General features: G+C 36.6%; 1 protein-coding gene across 1 annotated transcript in view; it reads right to left on the reverse strand.

Annotated features, from left to right (window-relative positions):
• The window catches only part of Spata16 (spermatogenesis associated 16), a 241,235-nt gene extending 226,467 nt beyond the window's left edge, over nucleotides 1-14,768 (reverse strand). The window contains exon 1 of the mRNA XM_047565397.1: nucleotides 14,157-14,768. Within this exon, the coding sequence (XP_047421353.1) occupies nucleotides 14,157-14,768 (612 nt within the window). The remainder of the gene's footprint in view (nucleotides 1-14,156) is intronic.
• Between the last annotated feature and the right edge of the window lie 8,916 nt (nucleotides 14,769-23,684).

The raw sequence follows: 23,684 nt of genomic DNA on the forward strand, positions 1-23,684 counted from the left end.
TACTGAGTTCCACCAGGGCTAAAGCATCTCTAAATAGGAATTTAGAGAAGTTAGTATTTCCTGCCCCAATCTTTGTCAACCCCTCTTTAAATAAGACACCTCCAAAGCACATTACAGCTGTGTTCTGTGACTTCGTTCAGAAATCTGTCTTCTCAGTTTCATATCCATGCTCTATTATAAGCAAATCATTCCAAAATCCTTGATTAAAAGGTTGGATATTCTCTCCACCTTCCTCGAGTTTGTCTAGGCTTCAGAGAAAGCATACACCCCCTACACTTTGTGTCACTTGGAGGTGATTTTCCCCTTTCCTACTTCCTGTGTCTTAGTACACAAAATATTGCCACACATCATGCCAATCTAGATATTCTACCCTGTCTAATCCTGTCATCTACGAGACTCCTGATTATTTTCCCACATTTACTAAGACTTGAGAGATGGATTATGGTTCCCTTTGCTCTGAGCCTTCACATCATCCTCAGTGAGTTCAGAGATCCAGCTGTGGATAAATCTTTTAATATCCCCCTACCCCTTACTTTTTTTAAACTCAACTTTTAGCAACCGAATTTCATGAAACTGTGGTCTCTCAAACCTCAAACTTCCAAACCCCAAAATATTACTTCTTGACCAAGACTCCCAGTTCTCAGCTCTCATGCATATATCCTTAAACACCTTTCTTTTGAGCTTCCATCCCTGGACCACTATGCACTTTCTCAGTCCAACAGCTCTCTTCTGCCTTTCCTACCATCCTGAACCCACAGTCCACCATTAGAACCACTCTTATCATTATTCACAGTGGTTCTGCTCACTCATCCTTCCCATCACAACCTCAAGTCTGAGTCAATTAGACCATTTGGGCTCTCAAAGATACCTTTGAGAAAATCATGTACGTTTATAGTTTATTGCCACTATAGGTTCATCTCCTTAGAAAGTCCCTGAATCCTTCCCTTATTCCTGTTCAGTCCATCTAATTTGTCTCTGGAGTCTGTTTAATGCACTGTTTCAAGTCTCAACTTCCTCTATTGCTTTCAACTCAACTAAAAATAACCAAGCTAAGAACTGTCTCAACTTACTCCCCACTCACAAAAATTCTTCCTATCACAGTGGCACAGGTTCCCACATATCCAAGCTTTATCTTTAAACCTTCTCCAGACAGTCACCATTCATATCTCCTTGGGAATCCCAGACCTTCGATGATCTTTTATGTTCACTCTTTTGTTCTATGAGGTTTTATGACTTAATCATGTTTAGTTTTCACAACAATTTAAAAATCAGTCCACCGCTCGACATGCCCCTTGGGTATATTCCTTTCCTTTCAAGGCAAATTTACTGGACAGTGCCTCTACTTCCCTTTCCAGGCTAACCTCTGCTTGTGGAAGTTGAAAGGCTGTGTCCTACAAGCAGAGTTGACCCTTAATTGCAAGTATTAAAGTCAACATTCAGATAGAGATAATGGTTTACTTTTTTAACAGAGGTTGTGAGATTACATCGTGTGCTCACGCACATAACAAGTGCAAAGACAAACTGTGCTAATACGTGAGATTCCAAGGTTAAAAATTATGCTTGCTACTTTTTGGTCTATACCCTGAAACTGTGGTTAATGTGGTCAGTGTAACTTTTTAAGTCCAAGCTAGCTCATTCCCAGGTTTGTTGAACTACAGTGTCAAGATCCATTCTTGAGGAAAAAGTCATCTAGTTGGTTTGCATTGATAACATTAAAATCTGTCTCTTTAAAGACTCTGAATGGACAAGAAAATTATTCTTCACTCTTAATGCTGCTTCTAGAAGTACTGTAACCAGCTGTTTTCTGAAACCCGCCAGTCCAGGGAGTAACCTCTCAAAGTTCCCTATTAATTTAGTCTTATAATTTCTTAATCAGAGAGCCATTCCTTTTCTAATTCTTCATATTCTTCTGGATTCACTCCTCATCCTTTTTTTTGTTCATACACTTCAGGTAGCAGCAGGCACTGATGGTTCCTCAGTGTCTACCTTTGGTCATGAATTCTCTCCTGTGTCTTCCTCTAGCTCACAGATGTATGGCTGCAACTGGACTTGCCGCCAGCCTTCACAGGCAACACATTTCAAAATCTCATTCATCGGCTTCATTGATGTGCTTTTTTCCTGATTTGGTGGCACTTTAATCCTTAAAAAATGCCTTGTTTCTCACCTGCCATTGAAGTCTGCAAATTTTACTCCTTCCTTCCTCCTTTCCTTTCTTTTTCCTTCCCTTTTATTTCTCCTCTTTATACTCACTATTGTTGATGTGGTTCAGCCCTTTACATTTCTCATCTGGATTATTCAATTATAACTTTTTAATGGATGGCCTCTAGTCTTTTCCTTCTCAAATCTGACTCTAAACTAGTGACTTTCCAACATTTTTTTTAAATCAAAATTCATGGAAAGAAATATATTTTATGTCAGAACCATGCGACCTTTCCTGCACACATACACACAAATCACACCATTTCTTTATTTTTCTTCATTTTCTCCCTCCCTCCTTTCATATCTTCCTTTCCTCCTTTGTTATTTTTCTTTCTCCTCTCTTTTTCTGTTTCTATTTGTATTTACAAACAGAAATGAACAAAATACAAAGTAAAACTTAACTCTCAAAATTCAATGAACTGATATTTTATTGAATTCTTATTCTATTCTAACCATTCTATTCCATTATGATTTCCATTAAACACAATGCTCATCACAATCAATTAAATTGATTCCACAACCTTGTAATGAGTCAGAAACCAGAGACTGAATACAATATTTTCTCTTTATATACACGGGAGGGGTATAGCAAAATAAAATTTGGACTTCATCATTCCCCATAATGATCCTTTCAGGAGATCTCCAATTGCCCACTGGATAATGTCCAAGAACTTGACAAGGCATTCATGGTCCCTGGAAACCTTCCAGAGTTTCCAGCTTCATTCCTCCCTGATCATTCTTCTCTGCTTACTGTCTTAGCAACTCCTAACTCCTTCCTATTTACCCAGGTGCTTTCTCTTTCTGGTTTCCTCATATCCTCATACCTCTAGCTATTTCCTCCTAAAATCAAATCCTGGATAATGGCAAATAAAATGTCTATAATAAACAGAGCATACAGTTGTCCCTCGGTATCCTTGGGGTTTGGTTCCAGGACCCCTGCTGATACTCAAGTTTCTTTCATAAAAAGCATACATTTTGTGTGTACACATCTTTCTGCATATCTAAAATTTTCTCTACATTACTAATAATACCTAATATAAATGCTATATAAGTAGTTTTTATACTATATTGATTAGGAAATAGTAACAAGAATAAAAAGATACATGCTCAAGACAGATATTTCTTTTTCTGAAAATTTCTGATCTGTGGTTGGTTGACTCTCTGGATGTGGATCCTACAGACATGGAGGGCAGACTGCAATTACATTACAGATATACCTGAAGGAAAGATAAAGAGCTATAATTTTGAGGCTGGAATCTTGTATTTCCCTGTTAATAACCAGGAAAGTGTTTGGTAAAGTAGCAACTACTCAATAAATACTTTTGTGTTCTTTGCTGATCCCCAGTTAATCCCTTTTATCACATCAAGAATTCATCTCTTTTCTCCCACTAGTTCCTGCGTCCTCTTCCTGTTTTTTAAGACTCTCCAGAATCTGGCTCCATCTATCCTCATTTCATAAAAATGCCTTCCTCTGACTTGCCCAGCTGTCCTATTTCAAGCTTCTTTCCTCAGGTTCTCCCTCCTGCTAGTAGTGTTTCTCCCACTCACATAATGTGTTAGTCAGCTTTTCATTGCTGTGACCCAAATACCTGACAAGAACAACTCAGAGGAAGAAAAGTTTATTTTGGCTCATGGTTAGCACACTCCATTGCTCTGAGTCTGAACAGACCCAGGCAGAACATCACGGCAGAAGGGTGTGGAGAAGGGAAGCTGCTCAGCCCATGGCAGCTGGGAAGCAGAGGGAATGAGACAGGGATGAAACATAATCCCAGGGGCATGTTCCCAGTGCCTACTTCCCTTCAGCCACACCCTACCTATCTACTGCTACCACTCAGTAAATTACTCAGATTGTTCATCCATCAAATGGGTAAATCCACTGATGAGGTTATAGTTCTCATAATCTAACCATTTCACCCATGAGCATTCCTGCATTGTCTAACACATCAACTTTTGGAGGGAGCATCTCATATCCAAACCATAACACATATCAAACCCACCTTTCAACCTTTCTCCCCATCCTACTTTTTTGTTTAGCTATCTATCTTTTGAGGTCCAGTTCAAAATTATCTAATCCTCTCATAAGTACTTGATGTATTTTTTTTATCTATTTATCTTTAATGGAGATAATAGTAGTTCCCAATTTACTGGATTATTGTGAGGATCAGAATAGCTGAGTTAATATTGATAAAGGACATGCCATGTAGTTTGTGCTTACAGATGTATATTACCAACTCCACTAAACTTTTTAAACCTATGCCTTTGTTCTATACAGTCATTCTCTAACACCGAACACTTGATAGATTTCTAATTTTGCCTTACAGTTATAATACTCTGTCGAGAAATTGATTCTAAATTCCTTGAGGTCCAAATGCCTGCCATCCATGTCCTCTTACTCCTGGGTCATCCAAAAAGTTGTTAGAAAGTAGTTACTTGCAGTGAGAAAGTAGTCACTTAATAATTTGAGGTTGATTTGCTGGTCTAACTTACCCCACGAAAAGCAATGATCAAAAATTATTCATAGATTACTGGTATAATCACCATCAACATTATCATCAATCAAAACAAATGATCGAGAAGTTATTTGTTTCTAGATATAAAATATAGTTTGGCAGTGGCTTTCAAATATGTGTGAATCCAATATTCTAGTTATGCATAACAATTCATAAAAAATAAGGAAGCCACACTGAGACAGTACAATCTGTTTCCCTTTTTTATGACTCCCTGTCTAACTGCATCCTTTTCTTTGATAGGAGCAGAATCATTTCTCAGGTAGAAGCAAAATCTTGCTTTGGTGAATGTCAAATGAGGCAACAGAAGAGTTAAACAGAAAACTAGAAGCTCTAACTTTCTTGTAGATAAGTTGAACCAAAAAAGTAACCTCCAGCTTACCATGTTACATTTCTGTGAGCAGAATAAGGTGAAGCTCATATATTAATCATTCATTTTCTGTGAGGTCTTTTACTCATAGGATGAATTTAATATTTTAAAGACACAGATTAACTAACCACTAGCCAGAGTTTATTATCAACATATTTCTTACTGTTAATAGGAAAGGAGTCATTAAGTAAATTAATTTGCTTTTTAAATGAATATGAGAAGGTTATTTTAAGTAAAAATTTCCAAAGAGTAAAGTTTTAGGATGATGATGTTTACATTTTTTCTGAATGCTTTTAATATTTTTTAAATTAATACATTTTTAAATTGACACATTGCAATTTTCCATATTTATGGGGTACACTGGCATTTCAATATGTTCATATATTATGTAAGAATCAGATCAGGGTAAGTGACATATTTATTACCTGGATTATTTTTAATAGCTTTAGAATGCTCATACAGTACTTCCATTAATTAATTCTCTTTAAAAAGTTATATATGTGTTCATACCTATTATAGGTAATTTTAAAGGAGAAGAAGGTGATGGACATCTTTAGTAGTAGTTCTCAACCTACAGTTGTACAATAGTTGGGAATGTAAGAATACCATTCTCCCAGGAATGGTCACTGCCTGGACCCTAGACAATTGCATCAGACTATTTGGAGTAAGTCTGGGCATTCATATATATGAAATAGTTCCCAGGTGATTATAATTATGTTAAGAAAATGTGAGGTTTGTGATCTTTTCATATGAAATATGGTTCTTCTTTCATTTGTAAAGCGATACAAAATTCTCCTACCCACTCCCTCCCACAGTCTACCACCATCACAGCAATGGGGAAACTCTATCCTCCCTGATACAGTCAATGTCTACCTGGAAACCCTCACTGGACCCTCTCTTCCACTCCTCCTTCCTTTGGATTCTCCCTATATCCCACCCAGAATCTCTTCCATTACATAGGCATCCTATACAAACAGGATTGTTCTTTCTCGCCCTGCTGAGTGAAAGTCTGCTTTTCTATGGGGAAGGGCCTGAGGCTTAGCAGGAGACAGAAGAATCAGAGTGGGTGGGTATGTGGCAGAGCCAGGACCACCTGGATAGAAATAGGGGCCACCAGACTGAGGTATTCTTTACATCTCCCATCACCCTTTAATAATATTCAGCCAAAAAAGATTTTGTTCCTTTAACCAATAATTAACTTGCCCCTGAGTATCTTAAATCTTTTAATCTTTTTGATTCCACTGGGGATAGGATGATGATCACTGCAAGTAATTAAATTACACTGAAATATGTAGGCAGTCTCTCTAAATGTCCACTTAAAGGTCACGTTTCAGAAGAAAATCTTTTAAAATATAGACAATAGCACACTGAACTAAAAATAAAATACATAATATAAAAATGCAAATAAATCCTTGGAACTCAGGCAGCAGAACCTTAATTCCTTGTCTCTAAACTGGGACTCTTTGAGGAGAAGGAAGCATACTTTTCAGTAATTGCATTCACAGTATCCAGCACAAGTCAGCTAGTGAATGTTAGCGGTGTTAGCATACATTTTTCTTATAATCACAGATTTTAATTTTTTTATTTAATCAGTGTTTAATTATAGGAACATATCTAATTTTATTCTTTATTTTTAAGGTTCAGAGAACCATTCATTTCGTATTTTCCACCATGTAATTTTGCTAACAAAATTTTCACATATCTTTTATCAATAAACACTTATTAGTTATGGTGTCCCTGCAAGGAAAAAAGATGGCAACAACTAAATTAAAAACTGAAATGTCAAATTACGAATATATAGAGTTCAACAGTTTATACCTGGCAACTAAGAAAAAAAAAGTGACTATTTCTAGCATAATAATTTTATTCATGAAAGCGAAGGCTTATAGTTTTGTCAGAAGCAGTTAATAATTTAAAATAGTGTTTGATTTGGATCACTGCCTCTTAAAAGGGAAATAAAGTAGAAAACACTATTTTGGCACTTGTTTGATTGAATTTTAACTACCATTAAAAGAAGAATATAAATTTTTTAATGTTAATCAAAGAAGAAAAGAACTATGGATTAAAAAATGTTAATAAACAGAGTCCAGGAAAACCTTTTGGAGTGCTAAAGTTTCAAGGTGAACACATACTGTGCAGGGGAATGAGGCATTTCAGAAGTGCTGGGACAATTTGTACATGAATTTTGGTTTAGCCACATTTTTAATAAGCAGTTCTTGATACCTTGTGTGAAAGCGTCTTATAGGTAGGCATTTTTTTTTTTTTTTTTTTTTCCGTTTAGCTGTGTTCTAAGGGCTTAAGAAAGTTGCTCAAAGTCACACAGCATTAGGCACCAGAAACAGCAATAATCTGATTCCAAATTCAGGACTTTGTTTATCATAGCTCTGGACCCATGTGGCTACCTAGGACTATGGCACTGGATACATGGAATTGCTTCCTGCTAACTTGCTAGAGGGTGTTGGAGAACCAACTAGTGGTTTGACATAAGTACTTACTTCTTTTTAGAGTGATCCCTGGACCACCAACATGGACAACATTGGGAACTTATTTGAAATGAGATATCTGGTGCCTCACCACAGATCTAATATGTTAGAATCTGTATTTAAAAAAAAAAAAAAACTCCTATACTATTTTTATTCATCTTAAAGTATGAAAAACAAGAGTGTAAAGAGTTCCTGATGTGAAATTAAGGCAACTGAATTTAATTTTGTCCCTGCTAAAGACTAGTTGTGGCATTTTAAGAAAGTCATTTAACCTTTTAAGAATATCAGTTTCTTCCTCTGTAAAATGGGGTTATTAATACCTATCTTGGAGACTGACTTACTACAATAATTACATGAATAAAAATACCTAGAATCCAGCAGGAATTTAACACATGCATTCTGAATTCATATGCAAATCCACAGATGTGTGTGATAAGACAGATCAGGCACTCAGAATTTGGTGAACTCTCAATTTCCTGATTTTGATGCACAAAGAAATACCTGTGTTAGAATCTATTTAAATTAAGCTTTCTGGTATATACACATTTTTATGCCCTAGAGATTTGCTGTAGAATTATTCTCAGCACAGCAATTATAGGTGAGGCTGCCCTATAATGAGATATCTTTGCTACTTCATTAAATAAACCCCCTTGAATGGGCTCCAAAATGGACCTGCCTCATACCAAATTCCATTATACTAGAAGTAATCTTATAAGTAGGCCCTGGTGCGGGTTCAATTGTCCTGGATACCTAATGTTTACCATAAAGGGAATGTGTTCTAGAACAATGATTCCCAAAAGCTAGTTCTTAGACCAGTGTTTTACTGATTCAAGGAGGAAAAATAAAGACAACTTAGTAAGCTTTCTATGAAATTAAAACATAATCTGTTTTTAAAATATTCTTCATTCTGAGAGTATGACCTTTCCTCCCTCCCTCTCTCCCCATTTCCCTCCCCCTTTTTTCTTTCTTTCTGTCTATATTTTTGGTGTTCTGTTGCTCCACAGTTTATGAAGCAACAATAGTAACAGATGCAAATTTTTGTAATGTTTTTGCACAGTATGAATACAATGTCCACACATTCCCCATGCCCACTTTAAAAATAAAATCTTATGGATCCTTGAAATCCCAAATTTCTGCACCATTGTTATTGAAACACCTGCTTAAAGGGAAATAAAATCTTTCCTACAAAAGAATTGGGCACAGAACTGTATTAGAGGATAAACTACAAAGTGTTAATTGGAGAGTAAATGTATTAATCAGTTTTTTGCCACTATAACAAAATACCTGAGATAATGAACTTACAAAGGGAAGAAGTTGTTTTGGCTTATAGTTTTGGAGATTCCCCTTGTTTTGGGCCTGTAGTGAAATGGCATATCATAGAGGGAGCACAAGGCAAAGCAAACTATCTACATCACAAACCAAGGAGCAGAAGAGCAAGAGGAAGGGATTGGGGCTATACAATTCCTACCAGCATCTGCTTCTCAAAAGTTCCCATCCCCTCCCAATGGTGCCACCTGGGGATGAAGCCTTCAACACATGGGCCTCTGGGGGACATTCAACATCTGAACTATAAATTCCTTCAGTGTAGGCTTCTTCAGAGCACAGTGCTCTGCAAGCTACAATGTGCACAAGGACCATGTGGGATCTGTTAAAATGTGGACCATGATTCTACAGGTCTGGCACAGTTTGGATTCCCGTATTTCTAGTCAACTCACATTTGGGGGAGCAAAGGCATAGTGGTAAAGATGGTAAGCTCTGAAACCAGACCACCTGGGTTCAGATGCAAGGTTCCATCACTTCTAGCTGTGGACCCTTGAGCAAGTTACCCTATGTTTGATTTTCTCATTAGTAACAAAATAATAATAATCCTATTTCATACAATTGCTGTGAAAATAAAATGGAATAATGAATGTAAACATTCCCAGAATGTACAACATAGTACTTGACACATAGAAAGAGCCCACAGAATTGTGAGTTATTCTTTAGCTTTACAGAACAGTGACTGGAACAACAAGATATTAAAAAATAGATTAGCACCCGAAGGAGTTCATTCTTGTGTGATCAAATGACAAGAACTGAAAGTTCTGGTTGGTAAGGGATAAGTCTTGTTCTGTTTTCTTTGACTGGTTCAATGAGATGTCTGAAGCTATGAAATTTGAAGGGTGCATATAAACCTGTTCTAATTCAAAAGGGAAGCTTTTTTATTACTAAAATCCTGTGGTTAAGGTTGAAATGATGGTATTGGTTAGGTTTCAGGTCACAAACTTAGAAAAGCCTTTGATTAATTTCTTTATTTTCCTATTAATAACAAGAAACATCTGATTATTATGTTCATGAACCTTTACAATTTCTTAGAGGTCTTTACTGATTATTATTATCCTCCCCATGAAAGTGTAGCTAGAGTATGTATTAATTACTATCTTCTCACTTTTTTTTGATAGCTAAGCAATTTATAGAATAGTGGTACGTATTAGTAGCAGTAGACAAATACTACCACATAAGGTCAATCTTTTATTTTCTTTATAGAATCCTTGCTATGTTAATAGAAAATAACTTTCGTGCATCTGGGCATGAAAATAATATGAATTTTTAAAAAAACCTTCAGGTTAGACCTTTTACCCTGTTTGATTTCTGTTATTAATATAAACACAAGAGCAAATGATAATTGATTTGAATAAAACTTGAGAACAATTGATCAGATGGTCACAGAGCTAAGAACTAATTTTAAATATATATCTCATTCAAGTTTATATAATAAAAAGAAAGCATACAAAAATAAGTTATTTTGTCAAGGACATTTAAACAAAAGCCTTCTATTCGCTGATACACTAAAGCATTAATCTTGAATCTTTTTTTAGAATCTGAATTGTTGTTTCTGAATTATTTCATGCAATTTTATTTTAAGCATTAAAAAATATCCTAAGTTTACCTATCTAGTTAGTGACTTCTGAAAACAAAAGGAGTGAATATTTTGTAAAGAGCACAAGGAAACTAATGTATTATCTGAATATTCCTAATAGGTTTATTAGATGCATGGTGCACTGTAAATCACATCAATTAATGAATATTTACAAATTTACAGGACCTATACCTGATATGTTTCATATTTCTGGTCTTAACTTTATCAACAACTGGTCCTCTGTACATTCCTGTAGCTGTGTACCAAGCATTTGGCAAGCATTTTATATGCCTCCCAATACCACCCCACTGGTAAGTACTCCTTGGGACAGATGCTCCTTATCCTTCAATATCTATTCTGCCCTTCTTCCTCAGTAATAGAACATTCCTCTGAATGTTAGGGCTGCCTAATACCATATTTCCTTGCAGGTCTGTGTGACTGCATGACTACATTCTGGTCAACAGAAAAAACTGAAAATAGTAGGTTCAACTCTTGTGAAGCTGCTTCAGTGTCTTTTTCTTTTTCCTTTTGGGCTGGCTGGTTCGTGTGTGTGTGATGACACCAGCAGGAGAAACCATTTTGGATTATGAGGTCAAAGTTACTTCTTAAGGAATAAAATAGCATCTGGCATCCTCATGATCCTAAGTGTGCCAGCCTTGACTACCTGTAATTATGTAAGAGAAATAAGCTTCTATCTTCCTTCAGACACTGTTATTTGGGTTTTTCTGTCACTTGCAGCCAACTCTAATGCTTGTTTGTCCACACACAAATACTTGCTGATGCATCTGCATTTCAGGTGTGATTGTTATCATTAGACCTTGGCTCTATCATCTGTCCTGTCTTACCCAAAGCCACACTAGGGCATAAGGAAGAGGGAGAGCTAGATGAAGCAACTCCCAAGAGCACTGGGAAAGTAAAGAAGCTAATTTCAGGAGAGAAAGGGTTAAAGAAGCTACAAATCTTTTCTATTCCCAGTAGCTTTGGTTTATTAAGAGACATTCTAGGTAAGATTTCAAAGTTAACTCCCAAGATAATTAGACAAAAGCTAGGCCAGATGTCTAAGCTAAGTTTTGGTCTCAAAATAATTACCTTTGTTAATTACCAGTAATTAGTGTCAGCATCCAAAACTTTCCTAGAAACCTGGGGAGAGAGAAAAGAGAAGGGAGGGTGGGGAGAGAGAAAGAGAGGGGCAGACAGAGAAACAGAGAAAGATATGCATTTTCCAGTACAATTACATCTTGAGATCATCAAATTCTGATTCAAATTTTTACAATTATGAATGCCAGGTTTTAGGGAAAACTACATATTTTCTTTCAGTTAATACAGATATCTTTTGCTTCTACTAAAATTAAAGTTTTTCTAGCTCCTTTTCTTATTTTTATGCCTTTTTTTTCACATTGCCAAAATGACTGTTTTTCTTGATCTATAAAATTATCCTTAAACCCTACCCTCATCGGGGAAATGTTTTAGTTGCAAATGGCCCTGGTAGAAATGTTTGGGAGTTTTCACTAAGTCTTTCTGTGTTAGTCAGTTTTTCACTGCTGGGACCAAAATACCTGACAAAAACAACTTAGAGGAAGAAAATTTTATTTGGGGTTCACAGTTTTTGAGGTCCATGAATAACTGGCTCCATTGCTTTGAGGCCAAGGCGAGGGAGGACATCATGGCAAAAGGGTGCAGGGAAGGAAAGCTGCTTGGCTGTTGGTAGCAGGAAGCAGAGAGGGGGCAGGGGGGAAGGACTATGTCCAAGGCCATGCTCCCAGTGACCTCCTTCTTCCACCCCTGCCCCACCTGCCTGCAGTTACCACTGAGTAGTCCACTCAAATTGCTAACCATTGAATGAATTGATGCACTGATGAGGTTAGAGCTTTATCACTGCCTAAAAAACCCACCTATAATTTTCCTGGATTGGGGAATCATGCTTTAAAAACAAGCTTTTCAGGGAACAATTCTAGATCCAAACCATAATACATCTTTACCATCATCTCCTTGCTACTGCTGGGCTCCAGCTCAAAGGACAGCACAAAGTTGTCTCAGAGCCCAAAGGATGACCCAGACATTTTAGCTTTACTACAACATTTAGAAGTTTACAGAGCACTGACCCTTTATGAGAACAGAAATACTTACAGATGTATCTATTTGTGTGTTACCTAATACCTTCATTTCTATTCAGGCCTCCTTTTTTTGTACTTAGTTTCTTTTTAAATATTTAAGGATAATACTGCCTGGTATTTTCCATAAATAATTCTTTGTAGATTTAAGCATTTTAACCTGAAAATAACAATGGGAAATAATACTTTACTTTTAAATCTCTATCCCAACATCTCACATTTGGTTCCTGTCCTTCCTCATGTCCCCATGGTAGATCACTTATTCCTTTATGCCATCTATATTCACATGTTCACTGGCTTGAGTCCCTCACCAGACTGATACAGGGAAGTTACCCTGCCTTAACTCATTTAAACAATATCTCCAGTGCCCAGCAGGCATGCATAGAATGCATTGAAGTGCATTTTTGTAATTAATGAGGCACATGGTCACCAACATTGCCAAGCCAATGGGACTTCTAGTTATATGCTTTGGTCCTTTATAGGCTCAGTGAGTCATGAGACGAAGCTTTTTTTTCTCATGTCTTATTTTGTGCTTTAGTGGTGATACTTAAGTTTATTTTAGTTCATAGGCTATTTCTTAATGCTAAGATGTTGTCAAACTTACCTGCTTGCGGATAAAAAAAATAATTATTCAAAACTCACCAGAATGAGAAGGAAAGTGAAGTGTGACGATTAAGTAAAATGATGCTATTTTGTTCTTTTTGTTGGCGATGTGGGTACAGGGTATTGAACTCAGGGACACTGGCTCACTGAGCCACATCCCAGCCCCATTTTTTATTTTATTTAGACACAGGGGCTTGCTGAGTTGTTTAGCACTTCGCTTTTGTTGTGGCTAGCTTTGAATTCAAGATCTCCTGTCTCATCTTCCTGAGCTGCTGGGATCATAGGCCACAGACCCCAGTGCTATTTTGCTCTTAATAAATAAATACAACTGGGTGCAATGGCACGTGCTTCCTGGCTATTCAGGAGGCTGTGGCAGCCTCTACAATTTGAGGTCAGGCTGGGCAACTTAGAGAGATGCATCTTAAAGTAAAAAGTGCTGGGAATGTAGTTTAGTGGTAGAGTGCTCACCTAGCGTTTCTGAGCCTCTGGGTTCAATCCCCGAAAAAAGAAAAAAATTGCATAAAGTATCAGCCCAAGGAAAGATGATTATGTGGTTGTTTGCTCATGAAGACCACATACTGTAAGAGAACAATCCGTACACTTATGAGCTGCCTATCTCTAGAGAATCTATATTCTGCCCACCAACACTGCCACTAAAATTTTATGGCTTTTACAGTTGTACATCTAAATTATGAAACCAACTGCATTTTTATATATGTTGTCATTCACTGCAGGGTTTGTTAATGGAAAAAACATGAGGTATGCTTTTGGGGTTATTTCTGTATGTCAAGTGCACACAGGCATATTAATTTGAAGGCATATCTTATTTGCTTTATGTAAATTGGGAGCTGCATAATCCTGATATTAAATATTTTCTCCCCACGCTCACTGTTCATTACAGTATGATCAGAACCACTCAATGTAATTGCAACTTTCCATTTCATAGCTTCTTGTCACCAATCTATATTTTCTTAAATCTCATACCTCAAGCGCTGTTCTGAACTGTCCCGCTGCCACGGCGTATTTCTTTTGTCTATAGCAAGAACTGGCATCCTTTAAGGCTACCTGAAGCCATTTGTCAATCTGAGGCAGAAAGCTGAAATTAGGTACACTCAAAGGTTCCACTATTTCAGTAGCTTGGCATCCTGGTTGAATCCCGGTGGACATGAAGGACTCCACAAACTCATAGCTCACGTCCTCTTCATCAATGTAGACCAACTTCATTTCCACATCCATTATGTTCTTTAAGGGGATGTGAGGCAGAGGTATGGTGATTAACTGATTGTCAAGTTCTAGTATCTTTGCTTCTTTCTTTCCCACTGGCTTTTCTTCACCTTCTGCCTTCCGTTTAAAGGCTACTTTCTCTAAATCGTTATTTTGTTTTTCTTTGATGCTCTTTGCCATTTTTATTCTTTCAGTTGTGATTTCTACTTGTTTCTCTCCACAGACTTTCTTAATCTCTGGTGGCATCTCCAGGCAGTTAGGTGAATTTGCTAAGGTGGACATTTTCTTGCTCGTGTTTATCTTTGGAATAAGCTGATCATGATATATTCTCTTCACTGTATTCTCCAAATTTCTACTGCTTCCTAAATCCATTGATCTTATCCAAAACTCCTGTAGAGGTTAAAAAAGAAAAAAAGGAAAATAATTAAAATGGTATTTTGAAATTCTAGTAGTTTAGACTATATTCAATTTCCTTTTTAACCTTGTTTTAGTCATTATAGGTACTTAGTCATTATAGCTATTTATTGCCTTGAATTAAAACTGTCTTTATATCATCTGACAGTTTTACTAAGGCAATGTGTCTCAATTTTAAGACTCAACAAGAAGTGGTTGAAAACACATTTAGATACTTCCTTAAAAAAATAATCTACAGCTGACCAACACTGAATGAACATTTTTATGAGATGCCCAAAGTCACTGAAGAGGAAAATCTTACACATAGTCACCAGGACAGAAAAAAAAAAAAAAAAGATCCCCCCGAAATCTATCTCTATATTAATTTCCTTAGAAAGGCAGGTGGTCTAGAACTCATTACAAAATACACTGCTAACCTGCATAATAGACTTGGAAGTCTAAAGAAACCACAGCTGCTTCCTCTAAAAAGCTTCCAGAAGTGTGAGCACAATGTTTCCTCAATGTTTCTTCTATTAATAATGAAAACCTCAAGTTCAAACAGCTTTAAAGACAACTGTTGTTCATAACAGACTTTAAAGCAAAAGAACATGACCTTCAACCTCACGGTAATATAGAGCTATGTCTTCACCTTGATTCTACTGTATTAGTATGTTTGTAGCAATGGTTATCAGTATCACATATTGTACAAAGATGAAGCAATTCCTAAGACACTAATGCTGAAAATGAGTAACTGTCTTTTGATTCAAAGTTTTCTGCATGCTGACTTTGCTTCCAAATTTGTTTCAAAATAATCATTATTTAGTTTCTTGAGTGTGTGTGTGTGTGTTTCTAGGGAGTGAACCCAGGGTCTCATATGTGCAAGGGGAGTGCACTACCGCTGTGTCACATCCTCAGCCCTTGTTCCTATTTTTTTAAGATTCTTTCACCTATCACGTTCTGTCCTAAAACAATTTTGTGAGATAAATAAGGATAAATAAGGACCACATTTTGCAAAAAAAACTAAGAGCCAGAAAGAGTGAGGTGGTCAACCAAGGTCACACTCGTGGTCATTAGCAGAACCTACCCATTTAGATTGCTATTTCCTCCCTAGACCTCCCACTCACTACTCCTAACCTGGGGTACTTCCACTATGGCGTATTGTTTAGGATAGCTAAGAGTACACTTACATCAGAGCACAAAGAGACCAAAAAAAGCTAAGAAAGAACGAGTGTGAAAATAACAGAGAGATAAAAGCTAGCAGAGTGTGAAAGTAACAGTGAGATAAAAGATAGCATTTGTTTCTTTCTATCTACAACAAACAGTGCCTAACTTCAGTCACTTCCCAAAGCTTATAACTTGTTAATGTTGTTGATTATTTTAATTTGTTTGAAAGTTTGTTTGACTATAGAAGACCTTCAGATACTTATGAAAAGTAAAGGAAGCAGCAAAACTCCACTAGTGGCTCTAACCTTTTGATTCAGACAGTCCCCTCCCTACAATTGTATGTATCATCATAAAGGTTGAAGGTAATATATGAACATATCAAAGAATCTACTATGATGTCTATAGAAAGATCTCACCCCAATAATTCCAACAATAGCTATCTTGGATATTAATTTTGTGAAAGTTAAAAGCTAAAATAATATTTCCCCAATGATTTATACTGAAATATTAGAGTGGTATTGCTTTGGTGTAATAACACCAAAAAACCAAAAAAAAATAACAAAAAAACCCCGACATTTTTGTCAGTCTGTGTTATGCTCAGTGTTGAGGGAGATCCACGGCTATGAATCATAGGCTTCACCAACACTTTACTTTGAGCAGGGCCCTGTCTCCCTGCTGGTATCTAGCATGTCTTCTGGACCTCTAACGTACTACTTAAAATAGCACGAAGAAAATTGTGCTGGCCATCACTCTTATCTTGTGCTTGTGCCACATAGGAATTGAGTAAAAATGAGCTTCTATCCCTTAGTTAAAATCTCTGGTGGATGGACACGCTAGATATGCATCTATTTCAGTAAATTTCTTTCATTAGCATAGATGCAGTTCTTGAAATCTGTTGAAAGGTCAAAATACTTGGTTTGAAGCATCTCTGGTTCATATTCACTCATACAAGAAACTGTAAAAATATAAACAGTAAATGTTGGTGGGTGAGTTGTTCCCAAAATTTCATGGTTATCTCCCAGGTACGTGATCTAAACTGGAGCAGCAGAGGCTAAAATCTATCAGAATATCTGGAGTTGGTTGTTGTTGGTAATGCTTGGAGCACCTGCAGCTGTATCACTATCTCTGCTGCATTTATTTCGTATCTCTTGAACACATAAATATATAAAATCGTCTTTGTAATCATTTCTTCTGAAAGGTAATTGTTCCCTCCTCACTTCTCTCCTTCCCTCTGCCTGTTTTGTCTCTAAACTCCTCCCACCCAATCCTTCCCCCAACTCTCCTCCACCCTGTGCCTTTCTCTCCCAGCAAGAAGAAAGGTTTTATTGTTTTTTTTAGAAGCGGGCTTCTGAGTACTTCTGCATCAGCCTTTAAACCTTCTAGAGAAGGCGTCATTTTGGTCTTCAGTGCAGTTTTTTACCAGAAACAATAACAGGAGGGGGAAAATGTAGACATGGTATATATAGAACACTCGGAGGTATTAAATATGCAAGCAAATGCTTCATTTTCAGGCATCTGGAAGATAAGTTATCCCAAATTTAACCAAGAAACAATAATTCAAGTACCCCCACAATCCAGACTACATACTAGAACATTAAAAGTGTCCTAAATGGGCAGGCTGAAAAAGCATAGGCAAACCCAACCAACATTTTAGAGTGTTGTTTGTAAATCAGGTGATTTTGATTTCACATTTAAAACACGTTCTTTATAAAAATTGTTGCTCATATGCAGAAGAGTTAAGGAATTGCTCACTTACAGCTTTTCTAACAATTATAAAAACTTCATTTAAACAAACTGGAATTAAAGGCCTTTGATCACTAGTCCAACGTGTTTCCCTTATTCAGCTCTCCTCCTGCAAACGACCTTGAAGTCAAGTTGAACGTCTTGTTAACTCTAAGACATGCTCTTTTTCACTCTGTCTACTAAGAATTCCCCAGCTTCCTGTTCCCACACCATTCCACCTGTCCAAACTGAGCCAGGAGTTATCCATCTCCACCTCCTCGGAATGCCGACAGCATTTATAGCACTTATTTTTTATATTGCAGTTATGCCTGAATGACTTATTTCTTCCAATAAACTTACTAAAAGCAGAAATATGCTTTACTTATCTAGACATTAGTTAGGCACTTTGCATAGAGTAGGCATTCAATAGATGTTGATCCATATGAATGCCATGAATCAAAGGCTAATTTACACATTTTAAGAAAAACAAAGTTGAGTTTTTCCTAAAGATGCAACCAAAACTTTGAAAGATTTGTTTCTGAGAGGTTTTGTTGGAATTTTATCTTGTTTTGCTTTAAATTTGGTCCTGGGTAAAGTACATTTTCTTCTTTCATGGTTCAAGTGAATCATGTACAAACTAGAGTTAAACTATCAACCTCTTCACTTTTTTTAGTAGTTGATTAACATGACATTAGTCAGTGTTCCTAAGGCACCAAGCTACACTTTAATCATTATTTCAATAAAAAATACTTTTAGAGATACCATTAGACAATCATTATGTATGTCAAAGAAGTGTTTGCTGATACATTTGGTAAAAATGCCCATTCTTTAATTTAGAGGGGGCACTGTAAAATTGATTTCCTTATAGAAACAAGTTTAAAAAGATCTCCAGCAAATACTGATATTAAACATTAGAACAATCTCCAAGCTCTCTAAAGACAGACACAAGAAACAAAGAGAGGTTAATGTTCAATCATTTCCAGCGGGTATCCATTTTAAATTTATTCACTGCATTTTCGACACGTTAATTTTTTTCTTCAAGCTTTCATCAAGCTTTCTGTTCTATGTGGGAGTTTCTGTTGCTTCTTAGACTCAATCGGTGGTTTACATGGCTATTAGTAACACAAATTATTTATTAGATTTTTCACTTGAAATAGGCAGCTCAAACATGGGCAATTCAGAAAAAGAGAATCCTTAAAAATGTGCTCTCTGAAACATTCAATATCAGTTGCTATGGTTTTCTTTCTTTAAAAAAAAAAAAAAAAAGGAGTCTAATTTTAACTTGCCATTAAATGCAACCAGAGAGACGTTATGGGGAAAAACACCTTGCTTGTTAGTCTACCGATGCACCTTGATATTTCTGAAAACACACTACAAAATAGCCCTTCAATTTAATAATCATTTATGGAGCACCTAAACTTTGAGCAAGGTACTGTGCTAGTTAATATGAGGGAGACTCAAAGTGGCTGAACCAGGGCCTTGGCCTTCTAGCTTGGGGTGAGGGTAGAGGACAGGCAGGGGAGACTTCTAAGTAAAAAACTTCATACAGAGGAGATGTTCTTCTACTGAACTGCTGGTGAGGCAGAAATGTATGACAGTCCATTTTCTGTATTGATGTAGGTTTCTTCAGAGGTGGAACATAATAGGCCCTCAATGCACATTTGTTACTAGAGTGAATGAGTGACTGAGGTTCTCGGCACAACTGCACCGTGGTACCAATAATGGACGTGCTTCTGTAGGAACACAGGACTGATGCAGTTTTAAGATATTTGGGGAGGTTTTCTTTTTTTTTTTTTTTTTGTCTTGTTTTGTTTTGAAAAACATAGAATATGGGTCCTTATGCAGGCAATCTGGCAATTTCTCTTCTCTTTTATCCAAGTACTCATAAGTAATATAGCATTATTAGAAGAGAGAGGTGAATGTAGTTCAAAGTGCTTGGTAAGAAATTAAAAAAAAAAAAAACCACATTTCACAGAGTATTACATGCAAAATAATAGGTACCTCTATTTTTAAAGTTATCGCATTGGATTAATCTATTTATTTGCATAACTATTACTAGCCTTATTTTATGAATGAAAAATCTGAGAGGTTGATCAACTTGAACGAGATCACCAGAAGAATTTACTGAACTTAAGAATTGAAATCAGGATATCTGATGACAAATTCTGTGACGTGGAGGCCATAAGATAATAAATTCCTCTGTTTTATGCCCTCAGTGTGGTGAAATTTGTACTTTCTTTTCTTTAGAAATGTTTTCTGAAGGAATTTTATAACCAGATATTTAACTTTATTGCTGTTATACTGGGTAAGACTCTTTAAAAATGGTAAGATAAACACATTTTTATGGTATATGAACAAAATTGGTTAAGAAAGGCACAGTAGATTTTAAGTGTTTTTAGAAATCTTTGGTTGCAAGTGTAATTATGGCCCTGTATATTGCAGCAGTCAGTATATTCAGAAAAAAATGATGTGGACATAAAACTTACACATGAACAGATTTAAGTAACTTAAAGTTTAACATTGTCAAACCATTTGCTGGTCACTTAGTTACACAATAGGAATATGGCATTAAAGCAACTGTACTTTTTTTTGTAGCTAGTACACTGAATATTTGTCACCTTGAATCAGAAAGAGTACTGCAAGGGCTGCTTTATCATGGTATTATGTAATGAAAAGAGCATCGGTGTGCAAAAATAGTTGGAATTCTAGGTTTATCATTTATTTAACTGCATGTTCTAGGAGAAATTATTCAATCTCTCTAAACATTATTCTCCTTCTCTGGAATTTGAGAATAGTCAGACACATGGGCATTGTGTAAAAATCAGATAGGATGACTTATGAAATGGTACTTGATAATAGAAGAGGTTGGGGAATTCCAAAAACAGCTCCTTGAAGACCTGTCTCTCAGTGGCTAATCCTTTTGCTTGGCTACTATCCCTCACTCCTGTCAATGATTTTGCTCCTGCAATTATCACCTTTCTACATTGCCAGTTCTTCTTTTGCTATTGGATTAATCCTGTTGATGCACATGCTGATCCCTCAACTCTTCTAAGAAAATCAACCAACCAACCAAGCAAACAAAACGCCCCAGCCTTACTTTACATCTTCTTCCTGCTGCCATCCTGTGCCATGGCTCCCTCTACTGCAAACAAGTCTAAAGCAGTTCTTCACATTCTGTCCCACTCTTCCATCTGACACGCTTCACAATCCACTTCTCTTGGGGCCCAGCCATTCCACTGTCTGCTCTTTTAGAGCTCACCTGTGACTTTCACATCCAAACCCAGGGGCCACTCCTCGGCTGCCATATGTCAGAGCTCTTGACCGCAGTCTTCACAGTGGAGCCTTTCTCTAGTGGAATGTGTTCTTCTCACCTCGAATGACAGCGTATGTTGTGAGCAAGCTTTGTCACTGACACAGACCACATGTGTTCGTGTCTTCCCATAATGACAAAATTCATTGATTAACAATAATTTCACAGGCTATACCGCTTTCAGTGGTGGCAGTTCAAGAAATACTTGAGGGTTGCCTGATAGTAATAAACTGGGCAAACACAAGTTCTTCATTCCATCTCAATTTCTTTTTTTTTTATTTATTTATTTTTATTGTAAACAAATGGGATACATGTTGTTTCTCTGTTTGTACATGGCGTAAAGGCATAACATTAGTGTAATCAAAAATTTACATAGGGTAATGTTGTTTGATTCATTCTGTTATATATTTTCCCTCCCCCCACCCCTCCCACCTCTCTTTTCCCTCTATACAGACCTTCCTTCCTCCATTCTTACCACCCTCCCTAACCCTAACCCTAACCCTAACACTAATCCCTCCCACCCCCCATTATGTGTTATCATCCGCTTATCACTGAGATCATTCGTCCTTTGGTTTTTTGAGATTGGCTTATCTCACTTAGCATGATATTCTCCAATTTCATCCATTTGCCTGCAAATGCCATAATTTTATCATTCTTTATGGTGGAGTAATATTCCATTGTATATATATATATATACCACAGTTTCTTTATCCATTTATCAATTGAAGGACATGTAGGTTGGTTCCACAATCTGGCTATTGTGAATTGAGCAGTTATGAACATTGATGTGACTGCATCTCTGTAGTATGCTGATTTTAAGTCCTTTGGGTATAGGCCAAGGAGTGGGATAGCTGGGTCAAATGGTGGGTCCATTCCAAGCTTTCTGAGGAATCTCCACACTGCTTTCCAGAGTGGTTACACTAATTTGCAACCCCACCAGCAATGTATGAGTGTACCTTTGTCCCCACATCCTCGCCAACACCTATTGTTGCTTGTGTTCTTGATAATCGTCATTCTAATTGGGGTGAGATGGAATCTTAGGGTATTTTTGATTTGCATTTCTCTTATTACTAGAAATGTTGAACATTTTTTCATATATCTGTCGATTACGTGTAGATCTTCTTCTGTGAAGTGTCTGTTCATTTCCTTAGTCCATTTGTTGATTGAATTATTTGTATTCTTGGTAGAGTTTTTTGAGTTCTTTATATATTCTGGAAATTAGTGCTCTATCTGAAGTATGAGTGGCAAAGATATTCTCCCACTCTGTAGGCTCTCTCTTTGCATTGCTGATAGTTTCCTTTGCTGAGAGAAAGCTTTTTAGTTTGAATCTATCCCAGTTGTTAATTCTTCCTTTTATTTCTTGTGCTATGGGAGTCCTGTTAAGGAAGTCTGATCCTAAGCCAACAAGTTGAAGATTTGGACCTACTTTTTCTTCTATAAGATGCGTGGTCTCTGGTCTGATTCAGAGGTCCCTGATCCATTTTGAGTTGAGTTTTGTGCAGGGTGAGAGATAGGGGTTTAGTTTCATTCTGCTGCATATGAATTTCCAGTTTTCCCAGCACCATTTGTTGAAGAGGCTATCTTTTTTCCATTGCATATTTTTGGTACCTTTGTCTAATATGAGAAAATTGTATTTATTTGGGTTTGTGTCCATGTCCTCTATTCTATACCATTGATCTACCTGTCTATTTTGGTACCAATACCATGCCGTTTTTGTTAATATTGCTTTGCAGTAGAGCTGAAGATCTGGTATTGCAATACGCCCTTCTTTCAGCTAAGGATTGCTTTAGCTATCTGGGTTTCTTATTCTTGCAGATGAATTTCATAATTGCTTTCTCTATTTCTGTAAGGTACATCATTGGGATTTTAATTGGAATTGCATTGAATCTTATAGCACTTTAGGTAGTATGGCCATTTTAACAATATTAATTCTGCCTATCCAAGAACATGGGAGATATTTCCATCTTCTAAGATTTTCCTTAATTTCTTTCTTTAGTGTTCTGCAGTTCTTATTGTAGAGGTCTTTCATCTCTTTTGTTAGATTGATTCCCAAATATTTTATTTTTTTCAAGGCTATTGTGAATGGGGTAGTTTTCCTAACTTCTCTTTCTGAAGATTCATCACTTATGTATAAAAATGCATTGGATTTATGAGCATTGATCTTATAACCTCCTACTTTACTGAATTCACTTATGAGTTCTAAAAGTTTTCTGGTGGAATTTCTGGGTTCCTCTAAATATATAATCATGTCATTAGTGAACAGGGATAGTTTGAGTTCTTCTTTTCCTATTCATATCCCTTTAATTTCTTTGGTTTGTCTAATTGCTCTGGCTAGAGTTTCAAGGATGATGTTGAATAGAAGTGGTGAAAAAGGGTATCCCTGCCTTGTTCCAGATTTTAGGGGGAATGCTTTCAGTTTTTCACCATTTAGAATGATATTGGTCATGGGCTTAGCGTAGATGGCCTTTACAATGTTAAGGAATGTTCCCACTATCCCTATTTTTTCTAGTGTTTTGAGATTGAAGAGATGCTGTATTTTACCAAATGCTTTTTCTGCATCTATCAAAATAATCATGTGATTCTTAATTTTAAGTCTGTCGATATGGTGAATGACATTTATTGATTTCCGGATGTTGAACCAACCTTGCGTCCCTGGGATAAAACCCACTTGATCATGGTGTATTCTCTTTTTAATATAT

The sequence above is a fragment of the Sciurus carolinensis genome, chromosome 9 (assembly GCF_902686445.1).
Source record: "Sciurus carolinensis chromosome 9, mSciCar1.2, whole genome shotgun sequence".
Classification (NCBI taxonomy): Eukaryota; Metazoa; Chordata; class Mammalia; order Rodentia; family Sciuridae; genus Sciurus; species Sciurus carolinensis.